Genomic DNA, 25,370 nt, shown 5'->3' on the forward strand with positions numbered 1-25,370 from the left:
TTGACGTTACAAATTTATTAGTGTGGGACCGTCTAATTTTGAAATCTCGATTCTGTTTATCGAGCGGAACGGTTCCGGTTTCCAATGATGTAAATCCATCCTAAAAACGATAGAGGCGAGGAAATCCGTGGTGTTATGTACCTCGCTTCGCTTTGCCCTCAGGTATTTCTGAGGAGCGCTTATCCGCTCCGTTTACTGCCGTGCGGTTTCGCTTGTGGCGGCGAAGTGCAGTCGCAGTGCGTAAACGCTAAAATAGAATAGCGCGCACGTCAAACAGCATTACGGGCCTTCTAATTTCTTGCCTAGCCCGGCTGATTTTCGACGGTACGAGTGGCGGCGAGGCACGTTGTAACGCACAACGTACGCCGACGGAGGCATAAAAAAGGGGGGGGTGAGGGGGTCGTATCAAAGCGAATGTGCCTTTGAAGTGGCCGGTGCGTTAATTGCCACGGAGTTTTCGATCGTTTCGCTTACCCGAGCCCGCCGGCTCGTGGCATTAATGGGACGAAGGAGGGGGAGAGGAAGGAGGGAAAAATTACGAGAGAGACCCCATCGCGCCGGTTATAAATAAAGCCGGGGGCCCCCTCGAGCATTTCGCCGAGACTTCGCAATCCCCGTGCTCGTTGTGTATCCGCCGGTACCACTTGTCTCACTTATCATCCCGCGATATTCCCTATCGCTCAACCGCATCTGGAAAAAGTTTCTCCCGACTATACGTTCGCGTCGTATTTACGCCACGCGTTCGTTGCTCATCTCCGCGAAGTCAAATAAGAAAGACGGGACTGCGGACATCCGCTTTGAGAAGGTGGAAAGGGTAAGGGAGGGGGAAGGAAAGACAACGTTAATATTCAAGAATTAACTTTATCTACGTTTAACCATCGGTGTGCAGAGATTAGCAGGAAATTGGTGGCTAATTGGCAGGATGGAAAATTGCATATTGATATTGGCTCTTATACGTTCGTTTATCTTAACTGAAAATATTGAGAGATAATTATATATGTAAATTAAGATTATGCAAGTTATAACGCTTAACTTGATTAATGAGAACATGTTCATGTATCACATGCAAGTCGCAATGAAATAAGCCAATTCGATATAGTGGTAGGATTTTATACTTAAGATTTTTGCAGATATTAATATAGGCGTGTAAAGTTTATTTTGATTTCCGTACATTTTTCTTGGGAAAATTTATGCAACACGCTGATCGATGACACGCGTAGAAGAACCCACCAGGATTATCCGGAATTTACATTTAGCCTTAAAAAAAAAAAAGAATTTCGTTAATGTCCAATGTGTAGATTGTTTCTGTATGTTTCGAAGTGTTCGATAATTTTGACACGTTTTCAACGTTTCTCATTTCCATTTCGACGGGTTGCTTTTGTTAAAACATCGACAGACCGTCCGCAAGCGCGGAAACAAGTGTAAAATGTTTTATTTTCCCAAAAACGTTTCAACTCTAAAATGGTTACGGCGAGCGCATCCTATCTTGGCACAGACCCAATAACACAACTTCACCGAGTCGAAGAAAACCCTTATACTTTCGTAACATCGATAAAAAACCACCGCAGCCGTCGAGTGCACATAACAGTATTTCTTCGCCAATGAGATTACTTAAATTTCACGAATATAAAGCCCAGTTTACGGTCGTCTCGAGAAAGCACACGTGATAATTTGACTAGTTCATTGGCAAATACGGGATTTCATATTGGCAATACTTTACCTTGAAAATAGTCCGGTGGCCGGCTTGTACTTGATCTTGAAATCATTCGGAAATAAATCGGAAATAACGCGAACACTACGTTCGGACGTATGAGAATTTATTCCTGAATTCGTCGGGCAGATTTAATCCGGCTTTTACAGTGAACGCGTAATCGGATCTTTTTCTCGCGTGATCTAAATTGAATCGTTCTTTACAAAGCGTGAACGGAAGACAAATCAATCTTTTTGACAGGTCAATTTCGAAAGCTCTACCTTTTTATGAAAATAATAAACAATTGAAAACATATGCAAAATTGTTTGGAAAATTTTTATTATATTTTAATAATTTTTGTAAGAGAAACGATTTAACAATAAATGTCAATCAAAGGTCTTTCTTTATCACTGAGAAGCTCTTCATTTTTATAACATATAATATGCTCTTCTTGTAATATTCAATTTTATTTTATTATTATTTGTAAAACGTGCAGAAATCAGTTATATCTTTATTGTAATTATTTTTAACATTTTTAATTATTTTTTTAGTTTTTGTAAAGAAAAGAATTCAACAATAAACGTCAGCAAAAGTCTTTCCTTAATAGGAGCTTCTCTTTAAAATATATATTCTCTTCTTCTTGTAATAATTTAATTTTATTATTTAATATTTTCTACATTAAATGTTCTTAAATGTGTACAGTAATCAGCAATAAAAAAAAATCTCATTGTATTTTAATTATTTTTATAATAATTTTTGCAAGGATTTTTTTAAACAATAAACGTTAGCAAAGATTTTTTTCTTAATATTGAGAATTTTTTTGTTTTTGTAACACTTTTGTATATACTTTTTTTATATCATTATAATCATTGTAATTAGGTTTCTAGAAGGAGCAGAAAACATGCATCAGCGATGAGTCGCGAGCGGATATTTTCGTGCGCTTTCTCCGAAATTTTCCGCGAAGACGCGTCACTATCCGTTCTGTCTTCGCTTTATGAAGAAAGATGCTTCCGAATTGGACGATGAGAAGGCTTTCGATAAAACTAATCATATCTGTGCTCCCTTTTCTTGACATTTTCAAAAAAAAAAAAAAAAAATGAAAAGGAATGGCGAGGAATTTATGGTGACTTTACTGCGACATCAAAACATAAAGACGAGAGACGAAACATGCAAAATTGCGAAAGCGAGGTGCGCCGTAAAGATTTTTCGCTCTTTCACGGACACTTTCCGAGAATATCGCGGTACAAATTTTGGTAACGCACGAAGGACTTTTGTAAACATTTCAAAGCGTGCAATCTTGTACGGTTGCGGTCGTTTTACTCGCGGTGTAATTTACTTGCGCGAATGACCACAGAACTGTACACGGAAAAAACGATTTTGCTGAAACATCTAAAATTTAGACACAGACCCAAAACTAATTTTATTGAATCATCAAAGAATAATTGCAGGGAACTCAAATACGATAAACAATGCTGTAAACAATTTTTATATTCTAGCAATCAGCTTGAATGTCGTACATAATTATTTTGATAGTTTAATAATAAAATTATTTTTTTATTTATATCTAGCTAAATTTTTAGATATTTCAGTGAAATCGTTCTTTCCATGTAAAGGAGAATTTGAATGAAAATTTTTTTATTTTAGAATACCCAAGGGAAATCGTGAGATAAGATTTTAAGAGCATCTCGCGTGTGCTGGCTTGTTCTTCGAAATGAAAACTCGCGGAGATGCATGAGCTCGACGAATCTGCGCGTGTCACCGAAACCGACAGTGTCACTCGAATATTTGTATATTCGAACAGCCAAGATTAGAAATTGCGATACGAACGTGAATAAGAATACGAGAAGAATGCGCGGGAGGACTATTATCATAGGAACAACGGATTATTCAAAGTCCCGTCAACGTCGATCGCAACGCGATTCGACGATCGAGGGATCGTTCATCAAGTGGCAAACTTTTCCGAAGGAAAGCTTTACTCGTCGAATAACTTGGAGTAAATGTGAAGAAAGAGGAGACGTACAGAGCGCACCGCGAGAGGATTATACCTCGTTTCTTTGGCGAGAAATGTGAGACTGTTAATGTTTCAGAAGATTAAATGCCAAAGATGAACAATAATTGCTATTTAAGAAGACAGTATTTATATAGCAGTAAGGATAAGATTCAAAGTAATGTATAAGTCGTAAGAAGTATTTCACACAGTTTTCGATCGACCAAAAGGATCGACCAAAGATACATATATAGATTTACCAAAGATACCAGAGTGATTACTAAAAAACGATGCATATAAAATATATACAACACTTATATTTTTAAAAAAGAATAATTATATATATATATTTTTGATGATCAAAAAAAGATATTTTCTTGAAAATCAGAAAGGAACCGCAAGGACAATAATTGAAGAAAATGAAGTAAGTGATAAAGTGAAATAGATCTCTTTTCGAAAAGTTTTACGCAAGTTGAGAAATATAAGCTAAATAAAAAAATGTACAGTTAACATTTTTTAATCCATTTTTAAAGATTCATGCGCGTTTTCGGTATTTTTCCTTCAAGTTGTGAACTCGTGTCTTGCTCGAAAATAAAAAAGTGGACGAAAAGCCAAACTTTGAAACGCGGCTAAAAAACGGTCTCGAAATCGGGAACAGTGAAAAATGTAGGTAAAGAACGACAAAGCGACGTGGAAGGACGTGGAGTCCTGCGGACGTTATTCTGGGGAATCGCCGTGGCCCGGCGTAGCCTCTGATCTCTTATTATAGTATCGTTCTAGTACCAAGATGCTGGACATATTTCGTGGTCTGAAGAGTCTCATAAAAATCTCGCATATCCACATCGACAGCGCCGTCTTCCGCTTGCATTACAGTCTGACTGTGATCCTGCTGATAGCGTTCTCCCTGATTGTCACAACCCGTCAGTACGTCGGCAATCCTATCGACTGTATACATAGCAAGGACCTGCCTGAAGACGTTCTGAACACTTACTGCTGGATACACAGCACTTACACGATAACCGCGGCGTACCGAAAAAGAGAAGGTTTGGAAGTACCATTTCCCGGCGTCGACAATTCTAAATCGTATTCCGAAACTGAGCGAAAGGAGTACAAATACTATCAGTGGGTCTGCTTCATGCTGTTCTTGCAGGTAATCGATTGATTATTCATATGGTATTCTTTTTTGCATGAAGAGAGTGTTCTCTATCTCAACCTCTTGTATTCGACGAATTTAATGCGAATATGCACGACGAATTTAGATATATCGATATATTTGATTTAACAAAATAGAAATTTAAGAGCAAATCATAGAAAAGATAGTTGTTGAATATATGTGTAAATGTATATAAATGTGAATAATATTAACAAATAATATTTTAGATGACTGAATAATATGAACAAGTATAATATTTTAATATTAGATGATTGAATAACATAATCAAGTAAAATATTTTGATGGCTGAATAGTATCTAATATTAACAAATAAAATTTTGAATAGCTAAATAACATCAACATTAACATATAACATTAACAAGTAAAATGTTAGATAGTTGAGTAATAATAACAAAAGTGTCTATTGCGAAAGTGTGACTAATATGATATATATACTATAACTGTTTTTGCAAGTGCGGCTATCGAAACATTGCCTGTACGCAAAATTGGCCGCGATACGTGGAACATACGTAATTCAAAGATTCCATCAAAATTTATATGCGTCTATTTAACGCCAAATGTAATAGCTCGATCCTAACTCACGTCTTTCGTGAACGTGCACCGTCGCGTCGATTAGACAAGTGAAACATCAAGCATGTTTAGCGTTGAATGGTTGGTGGTTTGCATACGAGCCATAAAACGTACCGGTGCTTTTAGCGTTGCACTCCTAAGCGTTACTCATCCATCAATCTTCCTGCTCGGACTTGGACTCGAGCGACCTGCATGTTGCTCGCGAAGGTCTATCATCTAATCCATTGCCAAGAAAGAAACCTTAAGTATAACAATGCACTAAACTTCGTCGTTGAGAGTTGTTCGTGTGGTCGCACAATGACAAAGTTTAATGCATTGTTATACTTAAGGTTTCCTTCTTGGCAGTGGTTAACAAACTATCTATCGATAAATTAATCGCCGAACAAAGATGATTACGATCAAAAATGCTCATACGATCGCACCCTTTCAGTTCTAGAAACTGTGTTAGTTAAATCGTGTCACTTATCATTAAAAAAAAAAGAGTCTGATAATAATCACTAAATATATTTTGTTTAGCATATTGGTAAAATATTTAATAAATATTATCAAACATATAATAATAGTAATCAATCGTTTGGTAATAATTACAAAAGTAAAATAATATTTAGAAAACAATATTAACATACGAAATTATTTCACTAAACTTTATAACAACTATCATCAAGACTTAATTATTGTTAGATTTTTTTCAGTAGGTGCATTACAATGACACGCAATATAATATAAATAATAAATTATATAACGTATGTAAGATACAGGATTAAGATTAGTTAAAGATATAAGTAAATGAGCTTTAATACGATAATGATATCAAGTATGTAAATTATTTGGAAAAAATACAATTGTCTACATGTACGATAATACAATGTATTAACAAATGATTGACGTCACATACAACGTTGTGCATTACAAATTATGCAACTTATATAACTTAAAAATATAAATAGATTTGCAGCTAATACGTAAATTATTTAAAAGAAACGATTACCATAACATGATAATACCATCGCACTGTTAAAAAAGGAAAAACATTTTTAATGCGAAATTGAATGTCAAATACTTGCTGTCGTTTATCACAGCTGATTATTTCAGTTAGCTTAAAAGAAATAGGAAGATCGTAATAGAAAGTTTAGATGATACGGGTTAATGGCGTGGTGCGAAACACCTGAAATAGCGATTCGTAGTATTTTCCTTGCTCTCGCGCGTTTCTTTCATGCTACTCGCATTGATATCTCAAAATAAACTCAGTCGACGACAGCCTATCCCTCTACGAAAGTTCTCTTTCTATTTCCTCGTCTCCCTTTGCCGTGTTTTTTCGCCCGGCGTTTCAAAGCAAACTATACAGTTTACAGCGAGTAGTCGTCGCTTTTTTACTGATCTATTCTCTTTCACTGATATATGAATCTCCTCACGCATTTCTATAATTATCGTTGGGCTAATTTCGTCGTTTGTTGAACAATGAATTCTTTCCCTCCTGTTCCCTCGTGTATTTTGTTCGCCCTTTGTGATTTAATCACGCAATGTGTAAATCAATGTGTTATTTTAACATTTCAAGATTAACCTTTATTCATTAAAGAAGATTCTTTTAAAGTGTAAATTATGTAAAAAAATTATATTAAAAAATATAAAAAATATCAAGAGATAAATTACACAAAGAAATGAGTATATTTTTCTTATTGGATTATACTAGAAGAATTAACGTTTTCTTTTTAGTTTCCCCGGTTGCATAATCGTTAATGATTGCAAGATTATTTGAAATCTAGTGACTGAAAGAGCCGATGAAAAGGGTGGCTTAACGAGCGTTCCATCGACGGATTAATCTCGGTTTTTAATCAGAGCATGGTTATCTTATCTCGACTTCATCGTTTTTTTATCGCCTCCTATTTTTTCCAGTGGAGGAGAGAAGTAAGGAGGTGACGATAAATACAGTTTCATAAGTGTTCATTTTGGTCTGTCGGAATGTTCTCTTACGCGTGGTAATAGTGCGCTTAATTTCGTTGCCCGGAATATGTGCGCGCCGTACTCGTAACACGGTCGATTAAGCATGTTTTCAATGATGGAGATCGTCGAACCACCTTGTACAATATTTCCCGTACGCGATACATTAGAATGAAGCTTACAGCATCGAATCTTACTAATAATAATATAATCGTCGTGTCATGTAACCTAACGAGGAAAAATAAAAGGATTATAAGAAACAAATCGCATCTCGCAGATCCATTAATTATCTTACTTGTATATTTCTTTCTTAGTTTTGAACAAAAATAGATTTCTCGCCTGAATTATCACACGAATTCAATGATACGTACGTAAAATTTTCTTCAAATATCCAATTATAAACATTTACAATGTCAATCAATGTATCTATGTAGTACATCAAAATTTTCTTCCGTCTTAATTTTGACTTTCCGTCATCAGCATAATATATACAAATGACGTGTTATTGAGCTCCATTAATATTCATAATTCTGTCATGATTTCGGATACATATAACCTTGTTATAATATTAGACCTCATTAGCTCGTTTCAAATTTTACAACGAAATGACAAAATCGAAAGTCATCTATTGTTTTTTTCGGTGAAACTATTTATATGTATATCATATCAAACAGTATGTAACACTATATCAGATTAATACAGTTTCATCGATCAGCCTTTGATTGATCATGCTAACCCAGACGTTTGTAAGATAATATCAGTTATGTGTATTTAGTATCGAGGTCAAGGGATGCCTCTCAAGTCCGGTCAGTCTTCTGACGGCTTGTACTCGAGACTCACGTGCGTGTTTCTTTTCTAATTTCATTTATCGTCTTTAATTTTTCCTTCGCAATTGTTCTGTCCCGTCGAAATATTGAATTGATTTAAATTCACAAAACAAAGTGGATAGGATTGTGCATTAACGTGTTAACGACAGTGGAAGATGAGGAAAAAAAAGTGTACGAATAATAGAATGTACAAGAAACAATTTTCTATTAAAAATTGTTAATTCAAACGGTGAATAAATAGTGTTCATTCGTGTGTTGTGATTTTGTGTTATTAAAGTAACACAACTTTGCAATTCCTTACATGGAAGGCATTTTTAATAATAGAAGTATTATATAAATGAAAATGTAGCGGAAATAATTGTATCAATTTTTTTCATTGATATAATTACGAAGAAGGGAAGAAATCAACATGTTTCGCATACGAGGGAGAGTCAGCATTAAAATTCGAAGAGAGATTCATTGTATTTAAAAATGGAAGACAAACAGATAAGAGGGGAGTGAAGAGATGACAAGAATAAACGAAGGGAGAAAAGTAAATTAAAGGGAAGTCAGAAAAGCAAACAGTAGATGTAACTTTTACGATGGTTTATATATCCACAAAATGCATACAGTGTACACTCCATCTTAGGTCCAATCTCAAGAGATCGTGGAGATGGGTGGTCCACTTTTACGATTATAATTATATTCTTCTAAGGATTATCTATTTTTGACATTTTAATTAAAGCAATAATTGCAATTTTTTTCACAATGAAACGGAAGTTCGAATCCGACAAATAAATTAAAATCGACAACAAGAAAGTGATAAATCAATGTAAATATTATACTTTCACTCGATATTGCTATCTTGAAGTATTTAATTATCTTCGAAAGAAAATACTGAAAGTGATTTAATTTCGTGCTCATCATGCAGTTCGTTCAAAGGACTAATTTCCAGTAGGATTAATTGTAAGTGTAAAAATAGTCATTTCGCTGGTGGAAAAAAACGACGAAGGGAACGAAGGATGTGATGATATCGCGAAAGAGATTGCCGGGCGACTCGAGCAAAGTCACTCCCCGATCTCCGTTTATTTAACATGCCGCTAATGCTCAAAATGATCGATCTGTTCGGCTCGATTCGATCGCTTTTCAAGGTGCACAGGATCGCCGAAGACTCGATGATATTTCGATTGCATTATCGTGCCACGGTGGCAGTGCTGTTAGCCGGTTGCCTCACCCTCGCTTGCAAAAGTATCTCCGGCTCGCCAATACATTGCGAAGCCACCGCGGCCGTGGACAAGGCCGTGCTGGAGACCTTCTGCTGGCTTCACACCACGTACAGCATGGTGCGTGCATTCAACATGAGCATCGGTCAAGCCGTGCCTTACCCTGGGGTGTCAAATACCAAGGGCGAAGGCGGACACGGCCACGCACCTCATCCGTTAGTCAAGCAGCACAAATATTATCAATGGGTTATCTTCTTCTTGCTACTGCAAGTAAGAAGTGACAGTCTCTTCCTTGCATTTCTTATCGATTTTTTTATTTCTCCATGCACACATTTCTTTATCTCTTTCTTTATTATTTTATTTTTATATTATCTAACTATATTATCTTTATTACATTTCATTTAATTAATATATTTTATTTTATAATTGTACTCATCTCTACAGTAAATATATCAATGATTGAATTAAAGAATATTGGGAATTTTCATAATAAATATTATTTTTCATTTATCTTTATGTGTGAAATATTATTCTTGTTACGAGCTACTACGGTATTTTTTTATATCAATTGCAACGTAAAACCTCTGATCTTCAATTTTATGTGAAAAAGCAAAAAGTTATTTATAGTTAATACAAACATACGAAGGCGATCAAATGTTCATATCTAAATTAAGATAGTTCAGAAATTACAGGTCCTGAATCAGTATCGATACAGTATATGATCGCAAATGAGTGTGTATTCGTTTATCCGTGATTGATAATCCTTGTTCATAACGTCAATACATAAATACAGGTTACAGATAGTTCTGCCTTTAAAATGCATATGTACCTTCGATGCTATCTTCGATCGTACCTCCGCCTCCCATATTTCAAACATTACTCGCACGTACAATATCGTTCTTTTTCTCAAGTTACTATCCTCTATTTATACATCCAATGTTCCTACAACTCTCTCGCTCTTTGATTAATCGCGCATCCACCTTTTATTTTGCAATTGATTGCTGCGTATCTAATGTGTTTTCTAGACAACTTTGACATGAAACATGTATAACGTCGCGTAACGCTAATAAATTGACAAAATACATCACTAATATGATTAACGTTTAATAAAATTGAAAATGTAACGTAGAAAACATGTTTTTGAAAACTGTTGAAAATTGTTTGTAAAGAGAAAGGAGAAAGTTTTTTTATAATTATTTCGTTCACACACAAGTAAATCATTTTCTATAATAATTAAATAAACAACATGTAACATAATGCATTTTAATAAGAACGTAATTTTACTAAATCATTTAAAATAGAATAATTTTTTCTAACAATTTATATATTTTTTTGTATTTATATATATACGTAAATAAAAATATTTCTATTTAACAGCTTCAAAATTAACTACATTTTACATTACGTTTATTTTTGCACGTGTTAAAAGTCTCCTTTGTCCGCTCTTCTTCCTTCTTCGTCTCGCTTTTCTTAAAGCTTCAAAGCTCTTTCGCCTTGTTTAGCTAAATTTATTCGGGGCTAACGTGACACATAGATGCTACGCATCAGCCGGGGATCGTGTATTTCTTCAACATGTATTTCTTCTTTTCATATCTGATGAATATTTAAAGTCTATTTTCAGTGAATATTTAAAGTCAATTTTTTTGAAAACAAAGCCCCCTCGTATGAAAAATTTCATTGTATATTTTCGACTTATTTTTTCATGTACAATAATATCACTCTCTCTTCAATTTTACTATCTCAGTTGCGAAACTGATTATATAAAATTGATTAGATTGCAATTTCATAAATTTATCCAATTTTACGTTATTACACGTTTAATTCTGAATTACAGCTATTAGACTTCCATTGTATAAGACGGTGCTTTGAAAGATCTTTATAACAACCGTTTCACCCTCTGTAAGACCCAAGTAACCAGTTCCAAGTTAAAAAACAAACAATATATCTATAGAATATGCTTTTAAGTTTAAATTTAATTTACTTGTTTTTATAATATATAATATAGGTATTGTATAATTTATTAAAGATCTCTCGGAGTATAAAATTGCGTTACTTTATTTTATTTCGTTTTGTTATCTAAAGAGCAAATCATCGATATGTTTAAATCTATTTGCATATCTAAAGGAATTTATGTTCGTCTACAAATTTGAACAGTGAAAGAGAGATATAAATGTCCTTTCAGCAGGGCAGCAAATATGATCGCGTTCTCGATCCTGGTTGGCAAGGGAAGAGAGGAGAAGAGAGGGATACAGATCTATTTTCGGTCACGCATTTTCCTTTTCTCTTTACAACGCAGGCGTTCTCTCGCGATAATGCTAAAAGCTGCAAATCGTACAATCGGTCTGACATGCGCGTTTATTTTATATTTCTTCATAATTCTTGTCAAGAGCGAGGTCAGACCACCCATTTTGAAGAATCCTGTCGCAGATATGTAAACCATGCACGCTAAGACCATACGAGTTACATAACATTCATTACATTTTCACACCGCCTATATAATTTTTTTAAATAAACGTTTACGAGAAAAAAATCTAACTTACTGCCAATTTTAGCTGCTTAGCGACTTTTCCAGTTTATACATTATAGATACTACATAAAAATTATTAAAGTATTTATTTAAAAGCTTAGCGTTTTAAGAATTTTAAAAAATTTTATTTCACAGAAAGATTTTACTGAATTGTACCTTTACCAGATTTTATACAGAATTCATGAAATTTGCGCAATATCTGTGGATTACAGGATTATTATTGTACATGTTCTCCGCATTAAGATTTTACCGTCATCTTGTGTATTTGTCTCCAAGCCAAAATAATAAGTCGTTTCTGCGTTTCTTAGAAACAATGTGACTCGTTGGATAAAAGCATACGTTTTGGGAAACCCATTAAGTTCCGACGCACGTCTTAAGCACGTACTTTCATTAACAATTATCCGAGCCTTTCGTAAATTGCAATTTAGCTGAAATTTTCTGAACACTCGCCAAGACATCGTAAGAGGGTAACGCGCGACGAGCGTACGTATCTATATTCGATCGTGTACTACAGCAAGCACGACCTGAGGCCCCTGGCGATAAGCCAGAAAGCTTTATATACCGTGAGAAAGGGTTTACTCCCACATCGTGGTCTCGATAAGTGCATTGACATCGCTTCGGAAATTCTAATGTAAGATAAGGTTGCCTTGATTCAATTAGCTCAGATTATCGCTCCAAGCGTAACTATACTTACACCTCTGCCATTCCTCTCTCTAAGATATTATCTATTCTATTTTAGTATTCTAAGATACTATCGAATAAAAATATTATAGGAAGTTAATAAAACATTACGATAGATTGCGAGATAAGACTTGATAGTGGGTATTTGAATTTTCAAATAGTCCATATGTATTGTGTTAAATGTTACCATTAAATAATTATTAATTAATATAATTTATATACTAAATTATGAAAATAAGAGCGATGTCAAACTGTTAAAAAGATTCCAGTGAAATAACGAACTAGAAAGTTAACTTTTATAGGATGACCACTAATAGTGACGCTGAAATTATCATATTTTGAAGCAAGGAGTACAATAACATAATATATAAGAAATTTTACTCAAGGAAAATTGTAAGATTTAAAAAATATACCTCCGCTTACTAAAGGTTAATTAACCGCAGATTAAATTTTGCCGTTAATTCATTATAGTGCAATTGATGAGTAATAACCAATATGCAACTTAATTCGTAGAACATCGATATCTAAGCGTGATAAACAGCGACGATATGAAATAATTAAGCTCGCGAGATACGCTCGCTTTGCGCCTCTTGAAGAGAGGTGCGGCTAGCAGTTTTTAAAAGTTCGTAAAATAGATTTTCGTTCGCGTATGAGTGTTCCGTGTATTGTTTTAATCAACAGTTATCGGGCAAGGTGTAATAATGATAACTCTTTTTGCGTGTTACCGTAACTATGTGTTAGTGTGTACATAAGTAGGTCCGCCTCCTACGGAACTCCTTGTAATATATCAACGATTGGCTGATTCGTCGGTATTTATTTGCTCGACACTTTGCTCGCAGGCGATCCTCTTCTATACCCCGCGCTGGCTCTGGAAGGGCTGGGAGGGTGGCAAGATTCATGCCCTTATGATGGATCTCGATATCGGGCTCTGCTCCGAGGTGGAGAAAAAGCAAAAGAAGAAAATGCTGCTCGACTACCTCTGGGAGAACCTTCGCTTTCATAATTGGTGGGCTTACAGGTACTACCTATGCGAGGTCCTCGCGCTTCTAAATGTGATCGGTGAGTAACCCACACTTCTTTTTTTCGGACCGCGCCAAAGTCCTCCATCAATGTTTGAGCTTCTCGATCAACGTACATCCTCATCGCGATGTCGTAATATCGGCCAAATCGGAATTCGCAGACCCGTTAGGCGAACGTCATCGCGTATCTTCCGTTTATAATCGATAAATATAAACCAGTTATGCGCTTGAGAATGATATTTAAAGCGTTTCCCTTTTGGTGCTGAAGATGCATACGTTTGTATAGCTGAGATTAAGAAGTAGAATTTAAAAAAAACAATTGACAGCTTTTCGCTATTACTTTATGTTGAACACTATATTAAAAGAAAATAAAATAAATAATATTTGTGCCTCCAAGAATAAATCCAATACAAGTAAAATACTTATGTGAGCTTTCGTGGTTGTTGATGCGTAAATTATGTATTCTAATTGAAATATACTAAGAAACAAAGTTAAAATAATACAAAAACAATAATTATATTAGGACTTTCGAATTTTAAACAATAACAAAAAGATAGATATAATAGGCTAATGAGAGTCAGCAATAATAAACGGCGCAATTATTTAGTGAACAATCAATACTCAGATATTGGATTGATGTCTTCTTTATTTTGAATGTTTCGATTCTCTTTGGAGAATCCTCCTCAGCAAGAAAGATACAAGTTAGCTCACATATCCATAATGCCTAAGTCATTCGCAAATTGACAAAGATGCAGCGTTGTTAATCATCACGGAATATGAAGCATTGCACTGAAACTTTGTTGAAAATATTAAAACTTAAAAAGTAGAATTGTTAAAGTCAAATATAAATCTCACATTTTTTAAAACACACGTCCTTATACGACGATATGTCATTTGTCTGAATCCTACACGGACGTGTGTTTTAAAAAATGTGAGATTTATATTTGATTTTAACAATTCTACTTTTTAAGTTTTAATATTTTCAACAAAGCTTCAGTGCAATGCTTCATATTCCGATTAACAACGCTGCATCTTTGTCAATTTACGAGTGACTTAGGCATTATGGACATGTGAGCTAACTATACTTGTATATCTTTCTTGCTGAGGAGGATTCTCCAAAGAGAATCGAAACATTCAAAATAAAGAAAGCATCAATTCTGAATATTGTTCTACTAAATAATTGCGCCGTTTATCGTTGCTGACTTTCATTAGTCTATTATATTTATCTTTTTGTTATTGTTTAAAATAATACAAACAAGTTTTGATTTGAAAAATATTATTTTTGTGTCCCGTTGAAATATTTAAACATATATAACGGGTTGTATGAATTTTGAGATTTAAATACATAGAAATCAAGATTGATAACATGAATATTCCTTGATGCTTAGAAAGTTTGTGTAATATAGTTTGAATATTAATAGCTGAGAACAATTTAACAAATATTTAGTTTGTTATCGCCGTACAAACTGTTTGTACTTAACTTCTGCGCTGAAGAGGATTCAAATCTAGAGTTGGAACGTTTGCATTTACCTTAACTTCGTTTAATAAGTAAGTACATCTCAATTAGTTACGAATTGTATCTTATTCATATTATGAATACATAATTTATGCATCAACAACTGCAGAGATTTACATAGATATTTTACTTGTAAAATATATATTCTATACATTTCTATCTGGTTCTATCTTTCGTCAAGAAGAAGTAGATAAAGATATCGCGATAACAAATAAAATACTTGCCGAATTGTTTCTTAATTATTGTCATTTAAACTATATAAACTGTTAAAGCATTAAAAAAATATTCATATTTACGTCAATGATTTCTTTGTACTTAAATCTCGAATACGCGCAAGTAGTTATGTGCATCTGAATATTTAAATACAATATAAAAATTAAATTTCTAAGGATGCAAAGTATTTCAACACTGAAAAAAAAGTAAATTTTAATAAATATTTGTTTAAATAATTCTAAGCAAATATTTACTAATGTATGTTTACTAAATCCATTTATTTAATACAAAAATTATTAATTTGATTTAGTTATCTTTTTTTTATTGAGTAAATAATTATTATACTATAAGTAAATGTTTACTTAAATCCGTTCGAAAAAATATGTATTAAGATTTATTAATTTTTTTTTAGTATATTAGTGTTACAAATGTTCAAGACGCGTTGCAATAATGTAATCGTTTTCACTGAAAGGTTATGTCAAAGACGATGGAATTCAACAAGCTATCTCTAGACTAACTCGCGTTAATTTTATAAACGTATATGTGTGTAAGAAAAAGGAAGGCTGTATAATGAGCGGGGAATGAATGAATGATTCACGGTAAAAGTTGGCAGTGATACAGCTGGCCACTTACAAACTGCTTACAAACTCCCCAATTTTACTTTGAGATAGCTCATCAATTTTATTTTTTATGTCTATTGCATTAAATTATGGTGTGATATGACTATCATAAACGTATGCGGAAATATAATCTTTCACACGTAGGTACATAAATCAATCAACTACGAAAGTTATAAAAATAATCGTATAATTGTTTGTTGATTAAACACGAAGTTATTGTTCAATATTTCATTCAGATACAAAATTGTTCTAAAATATTACAGATATTACAAATATTATTCTCATGGCTAAGATTGGTACAAATTTATTTGTTATAAGATGTAATATATATTTAATAATGTTAAAATAATTTTTTATAATTAAAAAAAATAATGTTGCAGAGATATTAAAAAAGCAATAGAGATTAATTGTGCTTTTAATTAATTATTATAGACAGAGTGTTTCGGAAATTGTGGTACAAGGAGAAGATGATTCTATATAAAAAATAAGCTGAAAATGTAAAATAAATTTTTTTAAATGAGGCTTTGTTTTCGGATATTTTCAATAATTTATAAAGTAATAAAATTCATCGTGCGTGAATATCCTGTTTTATTGCATATTCTCGATTATCTGATACAATCAATACAAAATAATCAAAAATAGTAGTAGACATAGTATTCAGTTTAATTCAAAATCATATAAAAAAATTTTATTCTACGATTTTGACTTACTTTTTCATGATAAAATCACCTCTTCCTCGGTTGTAGTACGAGACACCCTGTATATATCGTAAGTAGCTGTTTGAAATTGTTTTGAGAGAAAGACAAATAGAAATGACGAAGAATTGTAAAGCAACGAGCACATTGTCGCAGGTCAGATGTTTCTGATGAACCGTTTCTTCGACGGCGCCTTCTTGACCTTTGGCATTGACGTACTTAGATTCCTCGAATCCGATCAAGAAGACCGAGTGGACCCAATGATTTATGTCTTTCCACGAATGACCAAATGCACCTTTTACAAGTACGGCGTCAGCGGAGAAGTCGAGAGACATGACGCCGTCTGTATACTGCCTCTGAATGTCGTGAACGAGAAGATCTATGTCTTTCTGTGGTTCTGGTTCCTTTTCCTCGGCGTGCTCAGTTTCTTTACGGTTTTATATAGGGTCAGTAATCCCAGAAAAAGTACTCTTTGTATTTTATAAATAATATCGATATAGAAATAATACAATTTTTCTACCTCAATCGATATTTCTTATTTAAATTTCCCAATTTAAGTGCAAATGTTTATAATAAAATAACATTCATTTATTTTGCAATTGTAAAATTGAAATCAATAATAATCAATATAATAAGATAGCTCTTTTTAAGCATAAATAAATTCTTTACAGTTTCTAAAATGTTTAACATCAATATAATTAAACCGCTTGTCAATTTAATTTGAGATATTATCCTAGTTTAAAATTACGTTTCAAGATCAAAAATTAAATTGGCAGTTTACAAAAAATGTTACTAGATATATATATATATATAAATTCAAACTGAAATATTATTAAACATTTTAGTTGTCTTATTCACATATTATTTAATGTCATTTATTCTTATTTACTTATTTTTTTCTCGCAACATAATTTGCTATTTTCTCTGCAGATCCTAATAATATTTTCGCCGCGCACGAGGGTCTACCTGTTGCGAATGAGGTTTCGTTTGGTACGAAGGGATGCTGTAGAGACCATAGTGCGTCGCAGTAAGGTCGGTGATTGGTTTCTTCTCTACATGCTGGGCGAGAATTTGGACACCGTGATATACAGAGACGTGATGCACGAATTGGCGAACAAGCTCGCCTCGAGGCATCATCACGGAGTGAAGGGCGAGCTTCAAGAAGCCTGATCGAGGTGAGCGTCTTCTCTTGTTCTCGTTCATGTTCGCGTAGGTGTCCGTTGAATAACTTTGCTCTTTATGACACTGGCATTCAGAAACGTATTGAATTCTTAAGGGATCGTTGGCGTACATCCGCCGATCGCCTACGTGATCGTATACTTGTACGTGCTGAATAGCATTTGTATATTATCTGAATCGCGATATTACAGCGTGATCAATGTTATATTCGTAAAAATATTTATGCTTCATATAGAAAATATATAAGTACAAATGCACGTTTTTATCAGTATTTTATAAAGATACATGATTTTTTAAAAATTTTATAAAAATACATGATTTTTTAAAGAATTAGGAAATAAAGTGTACCTTTCACTGAGAGAAAGGTAATTTAGAATTTGCTATCACTGCATCGTAAAATATAGTTATTTCCGTTTTTACAGTTGTTATTGAAAATGTTAGTCACAATATTTATATTTATATAGGAATATGCATAAAAAAATACATATAGTTGGTATCGCAAATTATAAATATTTTTTGACACTTATCTTCGTTTATAAAAATTACATTAATTAACAGAAAATATTACAGATTTTTTTGTATTTAAAAAAAATTAATAAGAGAAATCTTTCTCATATATATTATATAATTTTTTAAAAAGTTATAAAATTACATATTCTGAAAAAATCTAAAATTTTGTGAGCTAGCTGCTGTTAGCTATCTTATTAATATAATAATATAATTTTTTTCATATACGCATTTAGTTTGCAAATAATTTTTATTTAAAAAAAAATTCATAATCCCAAATAATCCCAAATTTATAAAACAATTCTAAAAGCATTCTAATAAAAAATATAATTCATACTGTTTTCCAATATCATTGATATTTCTATTTCAAAATAAAATATGAGTTCCAGTGATTTCACTTTAAAAGAAGCGCACCATCAAGTTTAGCAATGTAACGGCAAATATCGCGAACGATCTACTCTATGCGATCGCCTCGAAAGAAAACGATGCGCGTCAGGCACGTGCGCGCTTACGATTTCACCTGCCATAACTAAGCAGCCTAGAGACGCGTGTCCCAGCGCGATGTCCATAGATCAATTGACCGTGTCCGATGCAATCTATGCAATCGCTTCATGCGCACCATGAATCGGATGATTATTGTTGCAGGTTGCCTCGGAGGGACGATACGTTCGATTCGCCGCTGCCGCAATCCTGCCCTCGCTCATCTGCACCGCGTGGTCGTCGTCGTGTCCGGGAACGACATGGGACGTGCGATCGCAGTCGGAACCTCAGAAGACTAGCTGATGGAGGATCTTTCTCGAGGATCCGCGAGTCTGCTCTCACAAACAGACGCGTTTTTCCCTTCCGCCGATTGTTGCTCGTCGAACTCGAGGCGATGCGACAGCGATAGTCGCGCGAAGTTGCGTTCGTGGAGATCACAATTTCTGGTGAGAAAGAGAGAGAGAGAGAGAGAGAGAGAGACGCGCTTTCGCTAGTCATCCTCAAGAATCTAACGTAGTTTTGGCGAGTTCAACGATCTCGATGCTGCAAGCACAAACGAAGAATATTTATATAGAGAACAGTAGGAATGTCAATTGTGTGCTTTTGAGACTCCATGAAATTAAACGTTCAGCTTTACGCATTATATTCGTTATATTATTTTAAGATTTATGCGCATTCCAGTATGATAGGAATATCAAACTGTATAGACGATATCTTGCATCCATAATTTTTATATTATTCTGATAAAGGGACGATCACATTTCTTGTTATGTTCCCGTGTGTGTTACCCCGTGTGTGTTTCCACTTTCTCTTCTTGTAAACGTAAACGCGAAAGGTGCATTTGGGCATGTCTTGCAGCACAGGGAACTGAACTCGTCGAAATTGCATACCGGTTCCAGTCCCCGGTCGCAGTCGGGTGAATTCAACCGGTGGCCCGTAAACGAAAAGACAGAGACACACGGCATCGCGTGTGCAAGAGCGATGGAAAGGACCAAAACTATACCGGCGTTGCTGCACTTGACAGGACATTGGAGATGCGTCGTCCTTAGATAGTGACACGCGTTAAAAGACACTTCAGGAACAGCGGCGTCGAACGGATATCGCACGACCGAGAGTCATCGAGAGTAACGCCAGCCAGAGAGATCTTCGTGCCTTTATATTTACTCCCGTGTCGCCAAAAGACAGAATCTCGAAAGAGTGCTAGACATCGAATGTATCATCACACGGGATATCTTGTTTTTACTAATTTTGAGTCCACTACAAAGAATGCCCTTAGATCAATAAATTGAGAGATAACAAGAAACAATTTTTTCGTAAAAATTAGAAGCTTTTCATAAGTTATATTTTTAGATGACAATTGTTTTAGAGAGATCCTCATTGTAAGAGATTGAATATTATTTATATACACTTTTTGATTGTCTGCCATATTTAAGATGGTGTTTAAGATACAATGAGATGCAAAAAATAATTGTGTTTCAGTAGAAAAAAATAGTAACTATTGTAAGATTCTTTAACATGATTAATTTATATATTTAGATGAGACTAGAGATAAAAATCAATTGTAATAAAAAATCTTATAATAATTGCAAAGTTGTCTTTTTGCTGAACGCAGCTAATGAAATGCATGAATATCTATTTCATTCTATCATAAATGTTTGCCATATTTAGAACAGTGTTCAATTTCTTACTTGAGGATCTCCAACTGATCCTATCATTTTTCCTCATCGCTGCGTTAAAGAATGCATTTTGAATCAGCAACCGAGGAATCGAAAAACAATGAGTTTCACATAGAAGATAAAATTATGAAGTTTTTATGAATTACATTCTTAGACATGACAGCAAATCCTATCGTTTATCTTCACGCGAAAGGATATTATGAGGGGAGGGGCAAAGTAAATCCCGTGCGCCGATATTTTCTTTGTAAATTAGTTCTAGACTATAAAGAGTGTCCGGAATGCTAAGTGGACGCTGCGTATAAATTGTTTCGAACTATTTAACTTTTATCGTGCCGTGTTTCGCAAGTATGAATACTAAGTAAGAGAGATAAGAAAGGAGGGAGTTAATATCTCTTTCGTTTATAGATTATTGTATAGCCGTATTTTTTTCGGGCAATGTTACGACGATCTCTTTTGATGGAAAGTTTGAATTTATGTCTTTGAGGAAAGATTCTTCTACTCAATCCATTAATGCAAGAACGTAAAATATGTAGTCTAGTCATTATGTTCTACGTAATAATATCGAATTTATCTATTGATACGGACACACTGCCACCGATCGAATACGATCGATTTTGCTGTATCTGTCTTCGTTCTATTTAAATGAAGATAGCGTCCAAAATAAAGGTGCGTTACCTTTAAAACTTTAAGAGTTATTAATTTTGTGATATTGATTAACGATTCCGAAAATGCTATCACGTTTTTGTAAGTTTGTCATGTTATTTAATTTCCTTTGACGTCTACAGATTATAACATTTTTGTCGATAATAATGTCAAACATTATAAGTGAATATTTTAATAGTACATATCCACAAGCAAACGTTAAAAACGTTGATTTATTAAACGTTGATATTCTAATCAATAAATGAAGATTTCTTCTGAAAACGAAGAAACGAAGCTTTTTATTTGGCTTACCAACTTATGTGCAGACATTTTATTTCTTATACCATATTTTTTTAGAATTCATTCATAATTATTTTTAATTGTTATTAAGCATTAATCGCATTATTATGCTTATATAAAATATTATTAATAAAATATTTATCACTAGAATGAAAGGAAGTTGTTATTAATTGCATCATTTTAGATTAAAATATATATTAATATAAATATATATAAATGTTTGTAACAATAAATTATCTTCGTCATTTTTTATATTCACATACGATTTGATATAAATTCCATAATTATATTTCCATAATTAATTCAGAACTTATTTTCTGAGCACAATTCATTCGATTGCTGTACAATCAAGAGTTTATTCCAGGTAAGTGAAAACTCTCGGAGGAAGGTGATGTGTTCGCCAAATAATTTATTTTCACAGATGACGTTTAGACTTACGGGAACCACGTTCGAGTACAAGACAATTTCGGAATAACTTGGAATATATTCCAGCGCGTTGTGCGTTCGAGTATTACGTGCGTCGTGTCCGTAACACTTCGAGATGCGTGTTGCCATATTCGGGAATGCGATGGCGAGAGAGGACCAACCGGTCCGTTACCCTCCTCTGCCAAAGAGAGTTCGCTCCGGACATCGCGAAACTGCCCAGCCGCGGGCGATATCAGGCGATAAGTCTGAGCACGATGTTGGACTTTTCGTCGAAAATTAGAACCCGAAGAACTACTTCGTTTGTGTTTCCTTTCGGCATCGCTCTCAAGTTTGAAACGCTTCGGTAACTTAATACGTTTTCTCTGTGTATTTTTGCTTTTGCCTTTGTTAAAAAAATTTGAAACTATTTTACTTACAAATATTTTTTTTGACACATTGTAATAGAAATTGAAAAAATTTAGTAAATTTAAAAATAAAGAACTTGGGATTATACTTTTTTTTTAATTTTTATTCATTTTATTAGATGTAGTAAAAAGAAATCCATTATTTTTCCATTCAATTTCATGCAAAAATAATGGATTTCTTTTTACTACACCTAATATTTCTACGAAAATTATATTAATAATATATTTGCATATATACATGGAAAAAATTTGATTGCATAAATTAAAAATCTGCTAGATTCAATCAGAGTGTCAATTGAGTATCTTAAAGCAAGATAAAAATAATAAAAGTGAGCAAATTCGCGATATATATATTGATATATATTGACCAATGAAATTATAAATATTTTAGTGAATTTACTCACTTTTATAACTTTTATTCGTTTTCTGATAAATCGACCTCCAGAAAAGTACAAATCAGATTATTTCACAGTTAAATCTATCAAACATTCTAGTTGAGATAAATTCAATCACAATAAGTACAGAATTCTCATCATTATCGGAATGCACTCTTATTTCTCATTAATATAATTAAAATATTTTTCTCAGTGTAATTATATCATTAATAGCAAGAAGAAATATTTGCAATATGCAAACTGTATTAAATAACGAGATACTATATATATTTATTCTCTCAGTCAGATAAATTTCGAGTTTTTTTTAATTGGTCCAAGGACGTCGTATGTGAAAGTGAAGGGTCATTGCGCGATTCGGGTTTTTAAGTGACAGCGTAACACAACTACAACATAACTTACGTCAGAGTGACAAGTGATACTGTAAAAGTAAATCGATATTGCGGAGAAAAAAAGCAGTGGTGCACAAACAGAAATTCGACGAACGAGTCTGCGTGCGCCGGCGTGACGAATGCACGCGAGAAACACGCGGAACATCGTGCTAAGTGTCGCGGATCACTCGTATAGTGGTGGATCGTGAAAGTCACTTTATAGGATATTTCTCGTGGGATTTGAAAGCGACCGACAAATTACGATGGAAGAGAAAAAAAATAATGATTTAGCGATCGCGCGTTATTCTCGCTCGCGATATACTTGACACCTCATCCACGTATAGTGTCGTAATGTTTGACGCCCGTTCTCGCGAGAGCGCCTTTTTAAAGGGAACTGCAGGCGAGTCACGCTGCATAATCGTTATGCAAGGATGATCGTGCGTATATCCTAGATGATACGTCGGTCCATAGCGTTGGACAGAATTTACGCTCTTCGTTACGTAGAGTTGCCAGCGGCCTAGACTGTATATTAATCCCCGCGCCGCGTTTTAGTATACGCGATGCGACACGTAGATTAATTAATTCAAGGGAAAGTTGCTTTTATAAAGTACTCTTTATCAAAAACGAAAATTGATATTTCATTGACATTCAAAAGAGAATTGATTAAGACACAGCGTATATATATATGGAAAATCTCTTTATACAGTTGCAAGTTAACTCTTAATTGTAAGTTAGAAAGAATGCATACAAAAAGAATAGTTTTAAAAATATCTAAAAATTGAGCTGAATATCGATTTAAAAGTAATTTTTGGATCATAAAAATAATTATGTAAGACGCTCAAGTTAATTGCTAGAATTTTATATTCTTTGGAGTGAATCTCTTTCCAAGAGTGAAAGTTCTACCGTTCTTTTAAAAAATGATAGAATTTTCATTCTTTCAAAGAGATTTCACTCTTTTGGATGATTCACTCTAAAGAATTTAAAGAGAATGTCAAAATTATTTTCTTATCATACTTGTATTTCCTAAGTAATTGTTTGATTCAACAAAAATTATTTTCAGATTTGTATCTAGCTAAATTTTTAGATGCTTTATCAAAACCATTCTTTCTATACAATTTCGATTTTCAAATTAGGAAGTGAAAGCGATTTATTAACTAATGTGTACATAGGACACGCTCTTACAAACATTCTAACTACGTTGTTGCGAATAAATAACATTCGCTTTGTTACATTGTAGTGCAATACTATTCCATGAATTATAATTAATGTGCGCAAGTCTAAATGTGTAGCATAAATTAATCATTCTATTCCACTGACTATTAAACTCGAATACTGATAATCTCACAGGATTACCAATGCGGTAATATTACCTTCATCTATTTCTCTTTTCTAATAAGTGTTCTGTAACTGAATTGATTAGTGATGTGAAAGTAACATCGTGAAAGAAAATCGCTTCTTCGCGTCTTCGTATCAACTCGCGAAACTCATTGCGAGAAACATCCAGAAGGTTGGAGTCAAACCTGTCGAACAAAACACGCGATCAACGATAAGTTTTGCGCTCGTCGCAAGCAAAGCGATCGGAACTCATCCTCCGCCAATAGCGGACGCGTTTCGCTGAGTTTCGAGTGGTCTTTCCAGTTTGCAGCGCGACCAAAATGGTCTGACGATGGTATCCATTTTTCTCTCTCTCTCTTTCTCTCTCTCTCTCTCTCTCTCTTGCCTCCTTTGATCTTTCTCGTTCTCCTTCCTCGCACCCGCGCCACTCGTTGTCCTCGCCCCATCGCGGGGTTCTCGTTCTTTCCCTTACCCCGCGAATCTTCCGTGTCCGGCTATGCTGAACCGTAAATGGCGAGCAGAAGGCCTTGGGCGCCCACGCCCCCGCGTTCTCTCTCTCTTTGTCTTTCTCTCTGTCTTTCTCTCTTTCTCTCTTCTCTGTTTTTCTTTCTTCTCTCTCTATCAAGGATCATCGCGATTTCTTATCACCGACATCGCCGACCATCTGTCTTTCACCTCTCCCGGATGGTCGACTGATCCGTAATTCCGTCGTACCTTTTCGGCAAACGATTGGGAAAATGAACATGATCAAAGAGAAAGGTGTAATCAAATAAAGAATCTTTCATAGCCAAATTGCGCGACATTTAAAATAAGAGAATAGAAAATAATCGGGAAACGCTTGTGAATCGTCGAGCCAGTCTTTTAAACTTTTTAGTATAATGATATTTATTTCTTAGCAATCAGCAAGAAAATAATATCAAGTAAATATAATTTATAATATCTCACGTTCTATTTATGATTAATTCTTATTTTTATATCCTCACTAATAATATTTGGGAA

The 25,370-nt window shown here is 34.1% G+C and overlaps 1 protein-coding gene across 1 annotated transcript; it reads left to right on the forward strand.

Moving 5' to 3' along the window:
* The first annotated feature begins 4,130 nt into the window (after window positions 1-4,130).
* Window positions 4,131-20,111, forward strand: LOC108694625 (innexin shaking-B). The gene is made up of 5 exons (XM_018204218.1): window positions 4,131-4,827; window positions 13,436-13,655; window positions 16,816-17,105; window positions 17,590-17,834; window positions 18,991-20,111. The coding sequence occupies exons 1-4, from the start codon at window positions 4,465-4,467 to the stop codon at window positions 17,827-17,829; spliced, it is 1,113 nt and encodes a 370-aa protein (XP_018059707.1). The 5' UTR covers window positions 4,131-4,464; the 3' UTR covers window positions 17,830-17,834; window positions 18,991-20,111.
* The last annotated feature ends 5,259 nt before the right edge of the window (window positions 20,112-25,370 follow it).

This window comes from Atta colombica, unplaced genomic scaffold (genome assembly GCF_001594045.1).
Source record: "Atta colombica isolate Treedump-2 unplaced genomic scaffold, Acol1.0 scaffold121, whole genome shotgun sequence".
NCBI classification, from domain to species: domain Eukaryota; kingdom Metazoa; phylum Arthropoda; class Insecta; order Hymenoptera; family Formicidae; genus Atta; species Atta colombica.

Coding starts and splice junctions, on each gene's coding strand:
- LOC108694625 (XM_018204218.1), top strand. CDS start 4,465: ATGCTGGACATATTTCGTGGTCTGAAGAGTCTCATAAAAATCTCGCAT. Junction 4,828..13,435: donor GCTTCATGCTGTTCTTGCAG/GTAATCGATTGA, acceptor CTTTGCTCGCAG/GCGATCCTCTTCTATACCCC. Junction 13,656..16,815: donor CGCGCTTCTAAATGTGATCG/GTGAGTAACCCA, acceptor ACATTGTCGCAG/GTCAGATGTTTCTGATGAAC.